General features: G+C 38.9%; 2 protein-coding genes and 1 long non-coding RNA gene across 4 annotated transcripts; 1 reads left to right on the forward strand and 2 right to left on the reverse strand.

The window, feature by feature from the left end:
- Positions 8,618–10,132, reverse strand: LOC104779219. The gene is made up of 7 exons (XM_010503593.1): positions 10,096–10,132; positions 9,869–9,954; positions 9,438–9,500; positions 9,228–9,329; positions 9,048–9,113; positions 8,878–8,950; positions 8,618–8,799 (listed from the first exon to the last, which is right to left on the reverse strand). Exons 1-7 carry the CDS (start codon positions 10,130–10,132, stop codon positions 8,618–8,620), a joined length of 609 nt encoding a protein of 202 aa, XP_010501895.1.
- LOC104777775 lies at positions 11,622–17,143 on the reverse strand. 2 transcript variants are annotated; one of them, XM_019243888.1, is made up of 9 exons: positions 17,060–17,143; positions 16,123–16,643; positions 15,934–16,019; positions 15,503–15,565; positions 15,293–15,394; positions 15,113–15,178; positions 14,943–15,015; positions 14,501–14,864; positions 11,622–11,905 (listed from the first exon to the last, which is right to left on the reverse strand). In XM_019243888.1, the coding sequence occupies exons 2-9, from the start codon at positions 16,550–16,552 to the stop codon at positions 11,791–11,793; spliced, it is 1,299 nt and encodes a 432-aa protein (XP_019099433.1). In that variant the 5' UTR covers positions 16,553–16,643; positions 17,060–17,143; the 3' UTR covers positions 11,622–11,790. The 2 variants fall into 2 exon arrangements, with proteins under 2 accessions (XP_019099433.1, XP_010500392.1); XM_010502090.2 differs by lacking the exons at positions 14,501–14,864; positions 14,943–15,015; positions 15,113–15,178; ... (3 more) ...; positions 16,123–16,643; positions 17,060–17,143 and adding exons at positions 12,348–12,420; positions 12,518–12,583; positions 12,698–12,799; ... (2 more) ...; positions 13,528–14,048; positions 14,465–14,491 and having other exon boundaries at positions 11,622–12,269.
- Positions 18,340–19,507, forward strand: LOC104777777. The gene is made up of 4 exons (XR_002036901.1): positions 18,340–18,411; positions 18,538–18,750; positions 19,244–19,339; positions 19,467–19,507. It is a non-coding gene; the product is annotated as an uncharacterized LOC104777777 (long non-coding RNA).

A 19,522-nucleotide genomic window follows, 5' to 3' on the forward strand; every position in this document is an offset into this window, starting at 1 on the left:
ATGAATCCACTTAGTCCGATTAAGTGTGCATGGCCATTTCGATTTAAACTCATGAATCTTCTTGTCCGATTTAGCATGCAAGTTCATTTCGGTTTAACCAATTAAATCCTTCATAATTCGCTAAGCCTTTAAGCTAACCTCCCGCGAATTTACGCAATCATAAAACAAATGAACTTCGCCAATTTCAATCATGCATGCAGTTTTCTTAACCAAATTTTAAGTGTCCATCTTACTTAAAATGTATCCAAATTCATTCGCATGGTGATTCATGCGAGATGTGCCTTTAAACATTTCACTAACATGATTCCTACCATAATATGCATGCATCATTTTAAAACCAGTTCTTCATGCATCTAACCTACATGCATCACCGCAGAACTCACCTACATGCACTACCGCAGAACTCACCTACACATGGTTATCTTCTCATAAAGCCTACCATGAATCGCATGCAACAAAATTAAACTAATTTTACATGCATGCATTACCGCAGCACTCACCTTTTCACGCGTTGATGCTTGCCGGACTTCACCGCACCACTCAATCAGACAACTTTCGCGACAACCGCTTCTCGCTCTCGTCCTTACTCAACCGTACCGCGTCTCGCTTTGTGGTCCGGAACCGCCAACTCGTCCGCGGCCTTCTTCGATCACAAGATACGTCTCGCTCTTGGTCTTTCTTTCTTGTCACTAACTCCGGTTCTTTTCGACGATCTCTTCGACCAAACTTCGTCCTTTAACAATGGGTTTCTCGACAGGATCTCCTTCTTCTTCTCTCGATTTCTTTCGACAAGACTCCTCCTCTTTGACGTCTCATTTTCGACACAACTCCTTCTCTTCTCGGTCTTCTCTCGGCGAAAGTTTATGATCTCTTTCTCGATCACTCCCTCGGTCTTCTCTTGACAGTTACTCACGGTCTCTCTCTCGATTTTTAGAGAAACAAGACTTTGGATGTGTGAGAAATTTGAGAGCAAAAGGAAGAAAATGATCAAATGAAGTCGCGAGTCACTTATTTATAGGCGCGATTCTTCTTCCTTCCTCTTTAGTGCGATTCGACAAGTGGCTTTTCTCTTGGCTGCATGTGGCGCGTGTAACTCACCGCCCAATTAGCTTGCGACACTCCATGTAAAACACCAAAATTATCTCTGCATGAATGCATGCAACGCGATTGGTCAGTTTTCGACAAAATGCGTCCCTTCGTCCAGCGTCCTCGTCCGTTCTCGACTTTTCTTGTCTTGCCCGGACGCTCCCCTTATGGCACTATTCGGACAGTTCTCTTGACTCCTCGGGTACTATCGCTTGGTACGTCTCGTTTGACTTGAGCAGTACATCTCGGACAACACGGCCCGTACGTCCCGGTCAACATGGCCAGTACGTCCAGTGCTCGGCCATCACTTGGTCCGTCCTTTCCTTCTCAAATTCCCTTCGGCGTTCGTCTGATACGTCTGATACACGTACGTGGTACAGTACATGGTACATGGTACATGGTACATGGTACCATCGGCCATTTTTCGATCTGTCCAGAATTTCTCGGACATTCCTTCTGTACTTTTTCTACCTTCCCTCCTTGCCTTCCTTTTACGCCCTTTTTAATCCTTTGGCCAGGGACTTTTATTTTGAAATTTACTTCTTGGTGAGGGTCATTACAATGTCGGTGACTTGCCGCCGGGCAAAACAGCCATTGGTTGCAAATTTGTGTTTAAAATTAAGTATCATTAGGATGGTAAGATTGAGCGCCATAAGGCGAGGCTGGTGGTCATGGGAAATAGACAAAAAGAAGGAAAGGATTATAAGGAGACTTTTACACCCGTTGTCAAGTTAACCACGGTACGCATGTTTCTCAAAGTGGCTGCCATTAAGAACTGGATAGTGCATCAGATGCATGTTCATAATGCCTTCCTCCATGGGGATTTAGAAAAAGAAGTTTACATGAAACTTCCATGAGGTTTCAAAGCATCGGGTCCGAACCAAGTTTGTAAGCTCTGGAAGTCGCTCTATGGCTTGAAGCAAGCACCTAGGTGCTGGTTCTCTAAGCTTACAAATGCGCTGCTTGCCTATGGATTTTCCCAATCCTATGCGGATTACTCATTGTTCGCTTTAACTCGCGGGAAGATGTGTCTCTACGTGATCGTATATGTTGAATCAATGTTTTCACATGAAAGATTTGGGTTCACTTAAGTATTTTTTGGGCATTGTAGTGGCTAGATCATCTACGGGCATTTACTTGTCTTAACGGAAATACGCATTGGATATCATAAATGAGTGTGGTTTGTTAGGTGGGCGACCTGTTTGTACGCCTATCCTTCAAAATCACAAATTGGAAGAAGATACATGACAGTACTTTGACACTCCGGAACGATACTGACGTTTGGTTGGTCGGTTGGTGTATCTAACGATCACTCGGCCAGAACTCATGTATACGGTCCATGTGCTATTCCAGTTCTTGCACAAACCTCGATTGAAACATTGGTGGGCCGCGTTGCGTGTTGTTCGTTATCTCAAGAACAACCCTGGTCAAGGGGTTTTATATACTGCGAATGGCGACTTGCATGTCTCAGGGTATTGTGATTCAGATTTCTTTACATGTCCTATGTCTCGTCATTCTCTCACGGGTTTTACTATCCTACTGGGTGGGTCTCCCATTGCTTGGAAGACCAAGAAACAGAGTGTGGTGTCTCAATCATCTGCGGAGGCTGAGTACAGAGCCATGTCTTTCATGGCCTCCGAGCTCACATGGCTTCGTGGTCTCCTCTCTGATTTCGGTGTCTCGTCGCCAGAACCTTTTAGTCTCTACTGTGATAACAAATCTGCTCTGTAATTCCACGGTTGAAAAACGAGACCACCTTTTCTTCTCTTGTGTTTTCTCTGCTGAGGTTTGGAAAGATCTGGCTGCTCCTCTCTATAAGTCTCGGTACTCTACCGACTGGACAACCATTATTGCCTATGTTTCTGCTCCTAGTTGTACACGAGTGGAAGTGTTTCTAGCTCGGTATATTTTGCAGATTCTTGTACACACAATTTGGAGGGAGAGGAATGATCGTCGTCATGGCACACTCCCAAAGTCTCCAACTCAAATCATCGCTTGGGTTGATCGGCAGATTCGGAACCAACTTTTGGCCATTCAGCTAGCAGGGGATCGTAGATATCAAGATGGGCTTCTTCTCTGGCTTGCTTCTCGCTCTCTGCACTAAATTGTTACCGTTTACAGTTTAAGCCTAAGTTTTAAGCCTACTGGCTAAGTTCCTTTCAATTTAGTCTAAAAAAATGTTGCATCTAATGTACAAAAGTTATTTTCTTTGAAATTAATTTAACATTATTTTCAAAAAAAAAAAGATAACAAAGTTGCTCTTCATATTGCGGCTAATCCCGTCTTTCACGAGCGCACCAAACATATAGAGCGAGATTGTCATTACGTCCGGGACGAGATTCAGAAGGGTTTGATAGCGACGGAGTATGTCCACACTACTCAACAACTTGCGGATATATTTACTAAAACCCTCGGTACACCAGCGTTCGACTATCTATGTCGCAAGTTGGGCATTTGTGACTTACATGCGCCAACTTGAGGGGGGAGTATTATGGGGTCGGTGTGTAAATATTACATTGTATTTAGGTTTCGTTATTTGTCTAATACCGTAGGGTTCTCATGCTTGTATATATACTCTATGTAACACATCTTAATAGACTGGAGCCGTTCTATTCCTATCTTTACAAGTAGGCTGAAGGAGTTCCACGCAAAAGAAGCGGAATCCGAGGTATGTAATTCTTTCATCTTCTTTATTGTAATTTGTTGTTTAGAGGCCGATCAGGATGTGTTCTATGATTCTCAATCTATATATACTAGCCCAGAACATACTTTTTGGTTTTTGCTTCTGGGGTTTTTATTCACTAACTGATTATTTTCCCTTAATTAGCATTCTATGGGCCGTCAGCTGCGTGAGTACTGTTCTCAAGTGGATGAATCTGAGGTATGTAACTCTTTCATCTAGATGGATAGGGTTTCGATATCGAGGGTGTCGTACCACCACTTGGAATCTCGTCTGGACTACTATTTCCCTTTGACTGTCGTCATCCCTCGTATGGGGATTATACTAGTCCCAGGGTCTCAAATTATGCTAGATTGGGGCTTCATCGATACAATATTCTCGAGGTAAAAACTAGTCTCTTGGATCCATCCACATATCATATCTTGTTGATTTATCAACATCTGTTATACCTCCCTCATTCTTTTTTTCTTTCTTGTTTAGGGGACAAACTTTGAGCTCTCTGCCTTGATCAAATACAACATGACCATGCATTGTTTGTCGTCATACTACCTTACTCTGGTTTCATGTGATCTACATAGCGGTACAGAGCGAACCTTTCAGGTTCAAGTTGTTGAAACCCGTCGTGGTGGATGTTGGTAATTTAAGTGTATCAACGGTTATATTAATAAACCATTGTGACTTTTGGTTTGTGGTTATTAAACAAATGGTTGCAAACATTCGTAAACAACCGTCGGACATATATATAAATACACTCTGTTTTGTTTCATAAAAACAGAGGAGAGATCACGAGAAGAGAGAGAGTTCGAGTGAATCTCTTGTGATAACACAAAACAAACACAAGAAAAAATTCTATTTGTTTCTCTTGTATCTTAGCCTAGAACAAGAGAGAAACTTTGATTGTCGTATCCTGCGAGAGATTTTGTGTGACCCAAGGCTTTTGATAAGGGTCAAAATACTCTTTAAGGAAAGTGCTCTTGTGCGCGATTCAGTCATTATCCAAGTTTACCGTACGTTACGATCGAGAGTTACACCGCTTTTACTACATTCTTAAAGAGTATTTTCTGGTGAACATGACGAGTGCATCGGTGCGTGAGATGACTTCAAAGTTTGGGAAGTTGGACAAGTTTGAAGGAGTAGACTTTCGAAGATGGCAGAAGAAGATGCATTTCCTTCTCACCACACTCAATGTGGTGTATGTTCTAAGCATGCCAATGCCTACCGTGACGGAGGATGCGGAGAAGGATTCTGTGGAGGAGACAAGGAAACAACTTAAGTGGGAGAACGATGATTACATATGTCGTGGCCACATTCTTAACGGTATGTCTGATCCTCTCTTTGATGTCTATCAAAATGTCGAATCCGCAAAAGAACTGTGGGATGCGTTGGAATCAAAGTACATGGCTGAGGATGCTTCTAGTAAGAAGTTCCTTGTTAGTAATTTTAATAATTACAAGATGTCTGATTCAAGGCCTGTTATGGAGCAATACAATGAATTGCTTCGCATCCTAGGGCAATTCGCTCAACACGACATGAAGATGGATGAATCCATCTCGGTGTCGAGTATCATCGACAAGTTGCCGCCTTCATGGAAGGATTTTAGGCGCATGTTAAAACACAAAAAGGAAGAGTTGTCTCTGGTACAACTTGGTAGCCATTTGCGCATAGAGGAATCTCTAAGGGTGCAAGAGGGTGGAAAACCCAAAGAGGCTGAACCTTCTTCAATCAATATGATGGAGGAAGGTGGGAGTTCTAAGATGAAGAATAAGGGGAAGAAACGTCCCTTTAATGACAACACTTACGGTGGACCTAACAAAAAGCTTAAGAGCGTTTGTTGGTTCTGTAACAAGCCGGGTCACTTTAGACGTGATTGTCGAGCTGCAAAGGATAAGAACAGAATGGGACAAAACCGTTCAGGGCAAGGGTCTAAGGACCAAGGCCAAATCACTCATCAAGGTCAGAATCTTGTAAATGATTCACATTCACATGTGTATTATGTATCAAACATTTCTGAGGCATTTTATATGCAGGATGATGGAGTGACGTGGTGGATTGACTCGGGTGCAACTACACATGTTTGCAATGATCGTGGCTGGTTCAAGACATATGAACTAGTTCAAGATGGTTCCGTACTTCATATGGGCAACGAGTCAACCGCTCCTATCCTAGGCCGTGGAAAAGTGGTGTTGGAGTTTAGTTCCGGGAAAACTATTGATCTCAATAATGTACTTCATGTACCTGGAATTAGGAAGAACTTAGTCTCTGGTAGTGTTTTAAATAAGTGTGGTTATAAACAAGTGTATGAGTCGGATAAGTATGTTTTATCTAAAGCTGGAGTCTTTGTTGGATTTGGATATTTTTGTAATGGCATGTTTATGCTTAATATTAATAAAGTTGTGAGTTCTATTTACATGGCATGTTCTAGCAAAAATGATTCTTCTCTATGGCATTTAAGATTAGGTCATGTGCACTATAAAAGAATGATTGATATGTCTAAAGAAGGATTGATTCCTAATTTTGACATAAATTTAGAGAAGTGTAGTACTTGTATGTTGACTAAGATAGTTAGAAAACCTTTTAAGAGTATTGAAAGGAATTCTAAGGTGCTAGAACTTGTACATAGTGATCTATGTGATTTGCATGCTACACCATCTTTAGGGAACAAAAAGTATTTCATCACGTTCATAGATGATCATACTCGGTTCTGTTATGTTTATTTATTACATGCTAAAGATGAAGCCCTAGATAAATTCAAGGTTTATAAAACTGAGGTTGAAATACAACATAGTGACTTGATTAAGAAGTTACGCACCGATAGAGGTGGAGAGTATTATGATCCTGTTTATTTTCAGTCTGTGGGAATTATACATGAGACTACAGCTCCATATACACCACAACAAAATGGTGTATCTGAGAGGAAAAATAGAGTCCTAAAAGAAATGGTTAATTCCATGCTATCTTACTCAGGGTTAAGTGACGGATTTTGGGGCGAAGCCATGTTAACGGCTTGCTATTTATTAAATAGGGTTCCTAACAAAAGGAACAAGATTACCCCATATGAGCTTTGGTACAAAAAGAAACCAAACTTGAATTACCTTCGAGTTTGGGGCTGTAGGGCAGTTGTTAGACTACCCCAACCAAAGATTAAAACTTTGGGAGAAAGAGGTATTGATTGCATCTTCATTGGATATGCTGAGCATTCCAAGGCTTATAGGTTCTATGTCATAGAACCTAATGATTCTATATCGGTTAACACCGTGATTGAGTCAAGAGATGCAATATTTGATGAGACACGTTTCTCATCAATACCTAGACCAAAGGACTTGGTTCCTAGTTCAAGTAGAACAAACGAAGGAGATGACACACTCATTCCTTCTAATGCGTCACCTATGCTCCGCAAGAGCAAGCGAGGAAGAATTGAAAAATCTTTCGGTCCTGATTTTCAGCTTTATTTAGTTGAGGGATCAATAGATGAGGTTGAATATCAATATTTATATTGTTATCATGTTGATGAGGACCCTAGAACGTTTGATGAGGCTATGCAGTCTATAGACGTTGCGTTTTGGAAAGAAGCGGTAAACGATGAGATAAACTCCATCGTAGAGAATAATACATGGATCCTAACTGATCTCCCACCTGGTTGCAAGCCTTTAGGCTGCAAGTGGATCTTCAAAAAGAAGATGAAAGTTGATGGAACAATTGACAAGTTTAAAGCTAGATTGGTTATCCAAGGCTTTAGACAAAAGGAAGGTATCGATTACTTTGATACCTATGCTCCTGTTGCTAGAATATCTTCTATAAGATTATTAATTGCTTTGGCTGCTATTAATGATCTTGTGATCCACCAAATGGATGTTAAAACAGCATTCTTGAGCGGTGTTTTGGAAGAAGAAGTCTATATGAAGCAACCTGAAGGGTTTGTTATGCCCGGGAATGAGCAAAAGGTGTGTAAATTAATAAAGTCATTGTATGGGCTGAAGCAAGCACCTAAACAGTGGCATCAAAGATTTGATGAGGCTATCTTATCAAATGGATTCAAGTTGAATCAAGCAGACAAGTGCTTATATAGCAAATTTGATGATTCCGGTAATGGAGTAATCATTTGCTTATATGTTGATGACATGTTGATCTTTGGTACTGACTTAAGACAAGTAGAACTTGCAAAAGAGTTCTTGTCATCAAATTTTGCCATGAAAGACATGGGGGAGGCAGATGTGATTCTTGGAATTCGAATCAAGCGTGAGAACAAAGGCCTATGTTTATCTCAATCTCATTACATTGAAAAGGTTCTAAAAAGGTTCAATTATGAGAAATGTTCTCCTGTGAGCACTCCCATGGATGCGAGTGTGAAGCTTATGCCTAATACGGGAAAAGCAATTTCACAACTCGAGTACTCACAACTTATTGGCTGTTTAATGTATGCCATGACAAGTACTAGACCGGATATAGCTTATGCGGTAGGAAAGTTGAGTAGATATACTAGTAACCCTAGTACTCACCATTGCCAAGCTATTAAACGGGTGCTTAAGTACTTGAAAGGAACCATAAATTATGGTTTGTCTTATGTCGGATTTCCTTCGGTTTTAGAAGGATATTCCGATGCAAGTTGGAACTCCAATGTAGAAAGTAACTCTTCTACAAGTGGTTGGGTGTTCTTGCTTGGAGGAGGTGCCATTTCTTGGGCTTCTAGAAAACAAACTTGTATTACAAGTTCGACTATGGAATCGGAGTTCATAGCATTAGCGGCTGCTAGCAAAGAGGCGGAATGGCTAAGAAATTTAGTCTATGAGATTCCATTGTGGCCGAGACCGGTATCACCAATTTGTATACATTGTGATAGTAATGCCACTTTGGCTAGAACTTATAGTCAAGTGTATATTGTNTCTCTGCTGGATTAATTTCTACCATTTCTACATCATTGAGTGCTTCACTACTTCTTTTAGCATTTTGTCTAAGATTGTTCATGATCCCTTGGGTAGTTCCTTGCTCCACGCTAAACACTTTGGGTTTAGGCCGTCGCAAATCTTCCTCGTTTTCTGTTAGACCAAGTCAAAGGTCTGAGTTTCTTGATCAAAACCTGTGAAAGAAACTCGAAAGAAATTTTAATCACTTACCATCCACAGGAACAGGATTTTTGGCACCCATTTCAGAATCATTCTGCTTCGATAAAGTATCCTTTGTGATAACCTGTGAATGGAAACTCCACAGCCTTCAGAAACTTCATATATCACAATGAATACAAGAAGGTGAAGCTTGATATCCATATAAAGCAGAGAAATACTACCTTGGCGATGTTCTTCAGTGTTATGTTAAGATAGGTTGATGACCGTGAAGGTGCGCAGACTGCAACCTGAAAAACACTATCTATATTATTTCATCTCAGAATTACCAAAAGCGACTGAGAACAAAGTAGTAATATCAAAACCATGAGACTTGTTTTATCTCCTTAATAAAAACAACAAACCTGCTTAAGTATCACCACTGCACCAACTCGTATATCTCTTCCAAACTCACTCTCGGAGATAACTTTTCTGTGCACACTGGCATCAACTGTTCCAGTGGGATCCTACCAGAAATACACATTGATTTCAAACACATCTTTTATGGTGCTTGAAAAAAACCAAAAGGTGGAAACCATTCACATTGTTAAGAGCTTCTGGTATGTTTTTTTTACCTTAAGAGTCACCATGACATCACCTAGACCATTTGGAGTGCACGTTTTGACAATCGCCACAACCTACAAATGACCAACCACAATTCAAATGTATCACTACACTTTTCACTTTATTAGTTGCAAAGACAAGATGTTGAGCATTATGAAGATAGCATCAGCACGTGGCTTCACCCAAAAAATCAGCATTTGGCTTTCTACTACCTCAATTAATATACAAGCTATGCAGATAACTTCTGGCCAAATAGTAAAATTTCAGGTGAAGACATATTTTTCAGAATCTCTCCACAACACAGAGCAAAAGCCAACACATACCAGCAAACTAATTTAGAATGCAGGTTTCCTGTATACTCTTAACTGGATGATCACAAGATCTCTGGATATAATGGGAATGGACTATAGGGTACAGGCTAAATTGAGTAGATTGTTCATACCTGATCAACTTTACCCCAACTGTCACATCTGCTCTTAATCTCGCTTACTGGTGCCCCTATAGCATTTCCACCATTGGTCAACAAACCTGTCAAATTTTTTTTGAAAATGGTAACTTAAGAGTCCCTAGGGAATTAACAATGTTTGCATCAAAAGCTAAAAGTGTCATATTATAGAGAAAGCCTCTATACCTTCACTTANCCAAGGCTTTTGATAAGGGTCAAAATACTCTTTAAGAAAAGTGCTCTTGTGCGCGATTCAGTCATTATCCAAGTTTACCGTACGTTACGATAGAGAGTTACACCGCTTTTACTACAGTGGATTGAATTTGACATGCTCTATTGCTAGACCTATAGGTAAAGGTTTCAGGTTCAGTTTTTTTTTTTTTTTGTAATATAAGTCAAGATGGGTATTGATTTCTCACTTGCTGTCTTGCTGATTAATATTGTTGCATAGGAGCTACTCCCCGCAAACCTCGAAAGTGTCTGCTGCCCTGCGGAGCAGGGGAAGATTTGCCCGTTTGGCCCTCAGATGATGCTCTCAATGATAGAAATCTATTTTACGTGGTAAGAATGGTTCCCACACTGCATGCATGCATCAGTTTTGTTTTTCTCATTATTATTTAACAAGTTTGATATGTTTTTATTCATGCAGGTGGAGGGATCAGAGTTGCAAAACACTTATTGGATTCGTATGTACCTGGATCTTGCCGTTGATGCAGTCGATATGTGACTTACACCTGTAAAGTGGTTTATTTTATTTTTCATTTTTCTTTTGGCATATCAGTGACAATGCTATGAGTAAGTGGGAGTACAAAAAATCTTAAATGTTGTTGCTGCAGAGCGATTTGTCCAAGTTGGAGATTGTGAAAGTGGCAATACAAACCAAGGAAGATGTGGAGCCGCCGAATGAGAGACTCAACGCCAAAAATGCAATTGTGTACATAAGTTTTTAAGGGCTTGGCCATTCGTGGGACTGGTGAGCATGTTGAACGCAAGGTCATAGTTAGAAGAGTCATCGATGAGCTTACAGGATACTTGTCTCTCAAGGGTGAGTTGTTGAAGAGAGAAGAAGATTTGATCCCTACTAAGAGACGTGAAGATAATGAATTTCATTCAGCTCCCATGGACTGGGAGACAAGTACACCATAAAAACAGAATTTTGTTTTTTATTTGACAAAAACAAAATTTGAAAGTTTAGTTTATGGTGTTTTTTTGTGAAGTGTACTGTGCTACTAGCATTACAATAAGTTATTCTTTTTTTGTGTTAAGTAATTCTGTTTTGGTATTTAATTGTAATTTAAATTACTCACCGTACCATTCAACAATCTTAACACTGATTTCAGCATCTATTGCGTGAAATACACACATTAATTGATACATTCGTCTCTCAAAATTTAAGTTGTCAAATAATTTCATAATCGTGATTGCACACAAATTTTGTCAAAGAAAATCAAAGGCTGGTATTTAACTTTGCTTGTGAATCGGAGTGTGTGTGTGTGGGTTTAAAGGAGAAAAAAGTTCTCTATTACTCTCCCCTTGTAAAGCAGCTAAGGTCGTCTACCTAACAAAGAAACTTGTGTTTTTATTTTCCCCTCAAGTCAAGATTTGTATAATCATGGATTGTTTCGTGTCAGAGATGACATAGTTTTGGACATGAATATAGAAAATGGTTTTGACGAAGATTGTGTCTATAGACTTGGTTTCCACTTTTTCTTTTTGTTTGGGAACTCAATGAAGACAAAGAAAGAACAAGTTGAATAGAAGTACCATGGATGCTATGCTATGAATTTGGTAAGTCCAAAAGTAAAAGTTTACACTAAGGCTTTGTAAAAGTTCGGTAACTGCTTTACATTCTATTTCCCTGCTCTCTATCTGAAAAAGTGGACTTGTTCCTACGTCAAATGAAATCCAAACTGTCAATTTTAGTCAAAAGCAAAGAGTTCTTCAAGTTGTTCGTCCGTCCACTGTGGCAGCGAGCTTGTTGATGCCATCGGTTGAGTTTTGTGGACCATAGTTTGAGTTGTAACTTCATCAGAGTTCCCCATTACACTCTCTTGCTCATCAGGGCTTCTTCTGATCTGTTTTGCGGGCCTGATGCCGTCAGCTGTATCAGTATCAGTAGCTACATCTTCATACAGTTGCTGCTCTGTTTGGCTGATTGAATCATGTTTTGCCAACTGGGTCTTCTGCTCCATTCTACCTTCACAATGATTCTTGGTCACACCCGTTCTTGGACAGAAGTTGCTTCTCTCTGCTGGATTAATTTCTACCATTTCTACATCATTGAGTGCTTCACTACTTCTTTTAGCATTTTGTCTAAGATTGTTCATGATCCCTTGGGTAGTTCCTTGCTCCACGCTAAACACTTTGGGTTTAGGCCGTCGCAAATCTTCCTCGTTTTCTGTTAGACCAAGTCAAAGGTCTGAGTTTCTTGATCAAAACCTGTGAAAGAAACTCGAAAGAAATTTTAATCACTTACCATCCACAGGAACAGGATTTTTGGCACCCATTTCAGAATCATTCTGCTTCGATAAAGTATCCTTTGTGATAACCTGTGAATGGAAACTCCACAGCCTTCAGAAACTTCATATATCACAATGAATACAAGAAGGTGAAGCTTGATATCCATATAAAGCAGAGAAATACTACCTTGGCGATGTTCTTCAGTGTTATGTTAAGATAGGTTGATGACCGTGAAGGTGCGCAGACTGCAACCTGAAAAACACTATCTATATTATTTCATCTCAGAATTACCAAAAGCGACTGAGAACAAAGTAGTAATATCAAAACCATGAGACTTGTTTTATCTCCTTAATAAAAACAACAAACCTGCTTAAGTATCATCACTGCACCAACTCGTATATCTCTTCCAAACTCACTCTCGGAGATAACTTTTCTGTGCACACTGGCATCAACTGTTCCAGTGGGATCCTACCAGAAATACACATTGATTTCAAACACATCTTTTATGGTGCTTGAAAAAAACCAAAAGGTGGAAACCATTCACATTGTTAAGAGCTTCTGGTATGTTTTTTTTACCTTAAGAGTCACCATGACATCACCTAGACCATTTGGAGTGCACGTTTTGACAATCGCCACAACCTACAAATGACCAACCACAATTCAAATGTATCACTACACTTTTCACTTTATTAGTTGCAAAGACAAGATGTTGAGCATTATGAAGATAGCATCAGCACGTGGCTTCACCCAAAAAATCAGCATTTGGCTTTCTACTACCTCAATTAATATACAAGCTATGCAGATAACTTCTGGCCAAATAGTAAAATTTCAGGTGAAGACATATTTTTCAGAATCTCTCCACAACACAGAGCAAAAGCCAACACATACCAGCAAACTAATTTAGAATGCAGGTTTCCTGTATACTCTTAACTGGATGATCACAAGATCTCTGGATATAATGGGAATGGACTATAGGGTACAGGCTAAATTGAGTAGATTGTTCATACCTGATCAACTTTACCCCAACTGTCACATCTGCTCTTAATCTCGCTTACTGGTGCCCCTATAGCATTTCCACCATTGGTCAACAAACCTGTCAAATTTTTTTTGAAAATGGTAACTTAAGAGTCCCTAGGGAATTAACAATGTTTGCATCAAAAGCTAAAAGTGTCATATTATAGAGAAAGCCTCTATACCTTCACTTATGATGTAATCAACAGCAGAGACCCACGGGTCCTCAGAGAAATCCTTGTCTTCCCAATCAGGCTCTTCTGCAGCCTTACGTAGGAACTCTTGAGTTGGAATTGGTTCTCCATGCTCATTGAACGATTTTGGATCCTTATTCATCTTTCTGCGGATTGCAACTTGAACAACTCCGGCAGGTCCTGGAATTAAGGGGCGGGAATAACTGTCCTCAAGAAAGTGATCTGACGAGGAGCAGCGTCGAAGAGTCTGATGATGATTTGTGTTACTATTAAAACCGGGCTTTGGATTCTGCTGCTGCGCAGGCGGTGGCAGAGACCTAGATGGAGATTTGCGTTTGCAAGGGCGGAGGAAAGAAGGGAGCTCAGAATCACCAAGGTCAAGAGCTTGCCATTGCTCTACTTCTTCTGCTTGGGAATTCATATCTATCCTCACACGAATATGTAGAAAGAAGATTCATCCGCACATACCCTCTTTTCAACCAAATTTACACCAAAAACTCCAACAAATTTTCCTGTGATTTTATCAGTAATAGAATCATGAGAGAGAGCAAAACAAGATCTCGTTGTTCTTTGTATACCCAAAAATGCATAACCAACTGCAGTTTTAGTGAAAAGCATCATATCATAAATCACTCATTTCTCTATAGATGCTTTAGATCAATCGCTCTACAAAAAGAGTTGACAGAACACTTAAAGAGGCCTAGGACTCACTCGACAAAACTAACGTTTCTACATCTTCGATTGAATCTTATGAGCTGATCGAACATAACAAGAAACTAACCCAGATTACGATAGCAATTGCATTAACGATAGACCATAGACTAATAAGTGAAATTCAATTTCGAGACTGAAATTCAAATTCAATTAACGATAGACCATAGAATGCCTTCTCCATGAAGGCACGAAATTATCAAGATTGCGAACTCACCGGCGGTTAAGGCAAATAGGGACNACTTCATCAGAGTTCCCCATTACACTCTCTTGCTCATCAGGGCTTCTTCTGATCTGTTTTGCGGGCCTGATGCCGTCAGCTGTATCAGTATCAGTAGCTACATCTTCATACAGTTGCTGCTCTGTTTGGCTGATTGAATCATGTTTTGCCAACTGGGTCTTCTGCTCCATTCTACCTTCACAATGATTCTTGGTCACACCCGTTCTTGGACAGAAGTTGCTTCTCTCTGCTGGATTAATTTCTACCATTTCTACATCATTGAGTGCTTCACTACTTCTTTTAGCATTTTGTCTAAGATTGTTCATGATCCCTTGGGTAGTTCCTTGCTCCACGCTAAACACTTTGGGTTTAGGCCGTCGCAAATCTTCCTCGTTTTCTGTTAGACCAAGTCAAAGGTCTGAGTTTCTTGATCAAAACCTGTGAAAGAAACTCGAAAGAAATTTTAATCACTTACCATCCACAGGAACAGGATTTTTGGCACCCATTTCAGAATCATTCTGCTTCGATAAAGTATCCTTTGTGATAACCTGTGAATGGAAACTCCACAGCCTTCAGAAACTTCATATATCACAATGAATACAAGAAGGTGAAGCTTGATATCCATATAAAGCAGAGAAATACTACCTTGGCGATGTTCTTCAGTGTTATGTTAAGATAGGTTGATGACCGTGAAGGTGCGCAGACTGCAACCTGAAAAACACTATCTATATTATTTCATCTCAGAATTACCAAAAGCGACTGAGAACAAAGTAGTAATATCAAAACCATGAGACTTGTTTTATCTCCTTAATAAAAACAACAAACCTGCTTAAGTATCACCACTGCACCAACTCGTATATCTCTTCCAAACTCACTCTCGGAGATAACTTTTCTGTGCACACTGGCATCAACTGTTCCAGTGGGATCCTACCAGAAATACACATTGATTTCAAACACATCTTTTATGGTGCTTGAAAAAAACCAAAAGGTGGAAACCATTCACATTGTTAAGAGCTTCTGGTATGTTTTTTTTACCTTAAGAGTCACCATGACATCACCTAGACCATTTGGAGTGCACGTTTTGACAATCGCCACAACCTACAAATGACCAACCACAATTCAAATGTATCACTACACTTTTCACTTTATTAGTTGCAAAGACAAGATGTTGAGCATTATGAAGATAGCATCAGCACGTGGCTTCACCCAAAAAATCAGCATTTGGCTTTCTACTACCTCAATTAATATACAAGCTATGCAGATAACTTCTGGCCAAATAGTAAAATTTCAGGTGAAGACATATTTTTCAGAATCTCTCCACAACACAGAGCAAAAGCCAACACATACCAGCAAACTAATTTAGAATGCAGGTTTCCTGTATACTCTTAACTGGATGATCACAAGATCTCTTGATATAATGGGAATGGACTATAGGGTACAGGCTAAATTGAGTAGATTGTTCATACCTGATCAACTTTACCCCAACTGTCACATCTGCTCTTAATCTCGCTTACTGGTGCCCCTATAGCATTTCCACCATTGGTCAACAAACCTGTCAAATTTTTTTTGAAAATGGTAACTTAAGAGTCCCTAGGGAATTAACAATGTTTGCATCAAAAGCTAAAAGTGTCATATTATAGAGAAAGCCTCTATACCTTCACTTATGATGTAATCAACAGCAGAGACCCACGGGTCCTCAGAGAAATCCTTGTCTTCCCAATCAGGCTCTTCTGCAGCCTTACGTAGGAACTCTTGAGTTGGAATTGGTTCTCCATGCTCATTGAACGATTTTGGATCCTTATTCATCTTTCTGCGGATTGCAACTTGAACAACTCCGGCAGGTCCTGGAATTAAGGGGCGGGAATAACTGTCCTCAAGAAAGTGATCTGACGAGGAGCAGCGTCGAAGAGTCTGATGATGATTTGTGTTACTATTAAAACCGGGCTTTGGATTCTGCTGCTGCGCAGGCGGTGGCAGAGACCTAGATGGAGATTTGCGTTTGCAAGGGCGGAGGAAAGAAGGGAGCTCAGAATCACCAAGGTCAAGAGCTTGCCATTGCTCTACTTCTTCTGCTTGGGAATTCATATCTATCCTCACACGAATATGTAGAAAGAAGATTCATCCGCACATACCCTCTTTTCAACCAAATTTACACCAAAAACTCCAACAAATTTTCCTGTGATTTTATCAGTAATAGAATCATGAGAGAGAGCAAAACAAGATCTCGTTGTTCTTTGTATACCCAAAAATGCATAACCAACTGCAGTTTTAGTGAAAAGCATCATATCATAAATCACTCATTTCTCTATAGATGCTTTAGATCAATCGCTCTACAAAAAGAGTTGACAGAACACTTAAAGAGGCCTAGGACTCACTCGACAAAACTAACGTTTCTACATCTTCGATTGAATCTTATGAGCTGATCGAACATAACAAGAAACTAACCCAGATTACGATAGCAATTGCATTAACGATAGACCATAGACTAATAAGTGAAATTCAATTTCGAGACTGAAATTCAAATTCAATTAACGATAGACCATAGAATGCCTTCTCCATGAAGGCACGAAATTATCAAGATTGCGAACTCACCGGCGGTTAAGGCAAATAGGGACGACGACGGCGGCAAAGCGAGGACGATGAGAGAGAGGGGCCTCTGTGACAAGTACGTGAAAACGGTTTGATGATTCTTGGTGTGTAGTCGGAAGGGTATTTGTGTCATTAGTTATTGGGCCCTTTATGCTAATAAATGGGCCGGCTCTCTTTCTTATACTTTTACTAGTCACTAATTTACTTCTCTTTGCTACTCACACCTTATTTTATACTCTTTTAGTAGTAAACTCATAAAAGATTTAAAAGTAGAAGAGAGCTAAACAATTTTCGAAAATTTTGTATGATCTTTATTGAGTTTACAACTAGGTCATCCGTTTAAAAGATCATTAGGATTAAAGATTTGAACATTCCTATTAAAAAAAAAAAAGTATAATATGTTTGTATATATTTAAGTTAAACTGATCAGTTATCTAAAAACATTTAATTTATGGATTGCATTATTAACTAAGATATTTTTGGATTGGTTCTCTACTTATGATCAAAAGGAATGATTGATTACTACCTGGATCAATACCAAATGTTGCTATAGTGACCAAAAAGGTCCAAAACCATTTTAGATGTTGTAGTCATGCTAATGCATTACGTGATTTAATTTACACACCTCAAATAAATTGTATCTCCCACCAAAACCTCAAACAATGTAAATATGTAATTATATTGTTTCCTTCCCTGCATGGCTTATTTGATTTCGTCTCTCCTAACCTAACACACTCTCACCTCTCTTTCGGTACGTAAAACAAAAAATAAGATCTGTTTGCTTCATTTTGAAATGAAAATGTAAACAAACCAAAAACAAAAAATTGACGAAGACAAATTAAAACGTAAAAGGTTGATGAAGAACAGGAAGTCAGGAATATATGCTAGCTATGGTAAGTTTCGCAAATATTAGAGTTCTCAAAAGTGTTAATCTATCTATACTTTATTCGTATTTTTCTCAAAACAAATTTGCTTAATATATACAAAGTAGTGAATTAAGTGAAAACATTTTGTAAGTAATTAAAAAGGAATAAAATTTTGAAGGTGAAAAATAATCAGAACAAAATTAGCTTTTCATATAAATCACTAAAATAGACTTTATATACCGAAATTTAAAACTAAATTTTCATCCTAAAACACTTTAGATACCGGAATATCCGGCCATCTCCCACCAAACCCTCAAACAATGTTTGTTTCCTTCTCCTAAGAAATTATCACCTCGCTTTCCGGTAAAACAAAAATAAGATCAGTTCTTTCTTTTTTGAATTGAAGTGTAAAGAAACAAACAAACAAACAAAAAAAAAATTGACGAAGACAAAATAAAACGTAAGATGATAGACTACACAATTGCTATGGTAAGTTTGATCTACGATGAATTATATAGTTATACTTTTTGTTTTGAGTTTTTCCTTTATTTGCATATAGTACATTTCATTCTCTCTTATTCTTTTTTTTTTCTTTTCTTTTTTTTGTTCTGCTAGACGTGTTAGATTTTCTCGAGAAAATCGTAAGATATATAGAGAACATTAATCAATCTTGAATCAGGGGAGAAGCATAAAGATTTGAGGATTAAACCTTCTCTAATGAATAATCTACTAGGTCTCCTCCGTATTCGCATCAAACGCGGTGTCAACCTCGCAGTCCGTGATCTCCACAGTAGTGATCCTTACGTCGTTGTCAAAATGGGAAAACAGGTAACCATTCTTGAATCTTAACCATACTATATGCCCGTAGGACTCTGAGTTGGCATCTGTCCGGTATCCAAAAATCAGACAAATAAACCAAAGTTTGGAAACCTGACTCAATGTTTTAATCTTCTCAATATCAAAGAGACTTTTTTGACGTTAGATACATATAGCTAGGTGCCTAGGTTGATTCGGTCAGTTTTCCAAAAGAATTTGTTTGGTTTAGTTACAATTTGCACTTTAGATAATTTAGGGTAATTATAATATTTTAGGGAAATGAAATAGTAGTTTTAGTAGTTAAGAATTTGGGCTCCTATTTATTTTGGTTGTTATCGAGTGTTTTAAGACTTTCGAATCTAGACTAGTATTATCCTTTTACTCTTTTAGTATTACTCGATTGATATTTTATGATTACAAATTAGTCAATATACACAATTACAAATTCTCATTTTATGATTCAAGAATCAATATTGAAACGATTGAGAAATATTTGAATGAGCAGAAATTGAAGACTCGAGTTATTTACCATAATGTAAATCCTGAGTGGAATGAAGATTTGACTCTCTCAGTTACCGACCCCAATCTTACTGTCCTTTTGGTAAGTACTTTAAGTACCAGCTACGATCATATTTACATTTCATTTTGTTTATAATTTCCATAATGTTATAAAGTGTTCGTATACACAAGCATCACCGTCGTCACGTATTTGTTTTTACTTTCTCTAGACGGTGTATGATCACGACACGTTCACCAAAGACGACAAGATGGGAGATGCAGAATT

Source organism: Camelina sativa, chromosome 3, assembly GCF_000633955.1.
Source record: "Camelina sativa cultivar DH55 chromosome 3, Cs, whole genome shotgun sequence".
In the NCBI taxonomy this organism is placed as follows: Eukaryota; Viridiplantae; Streptophyta; class Magnoliopsida; order Brassicales; family Brassicaceae; genus Camelina; species Camelina sativa.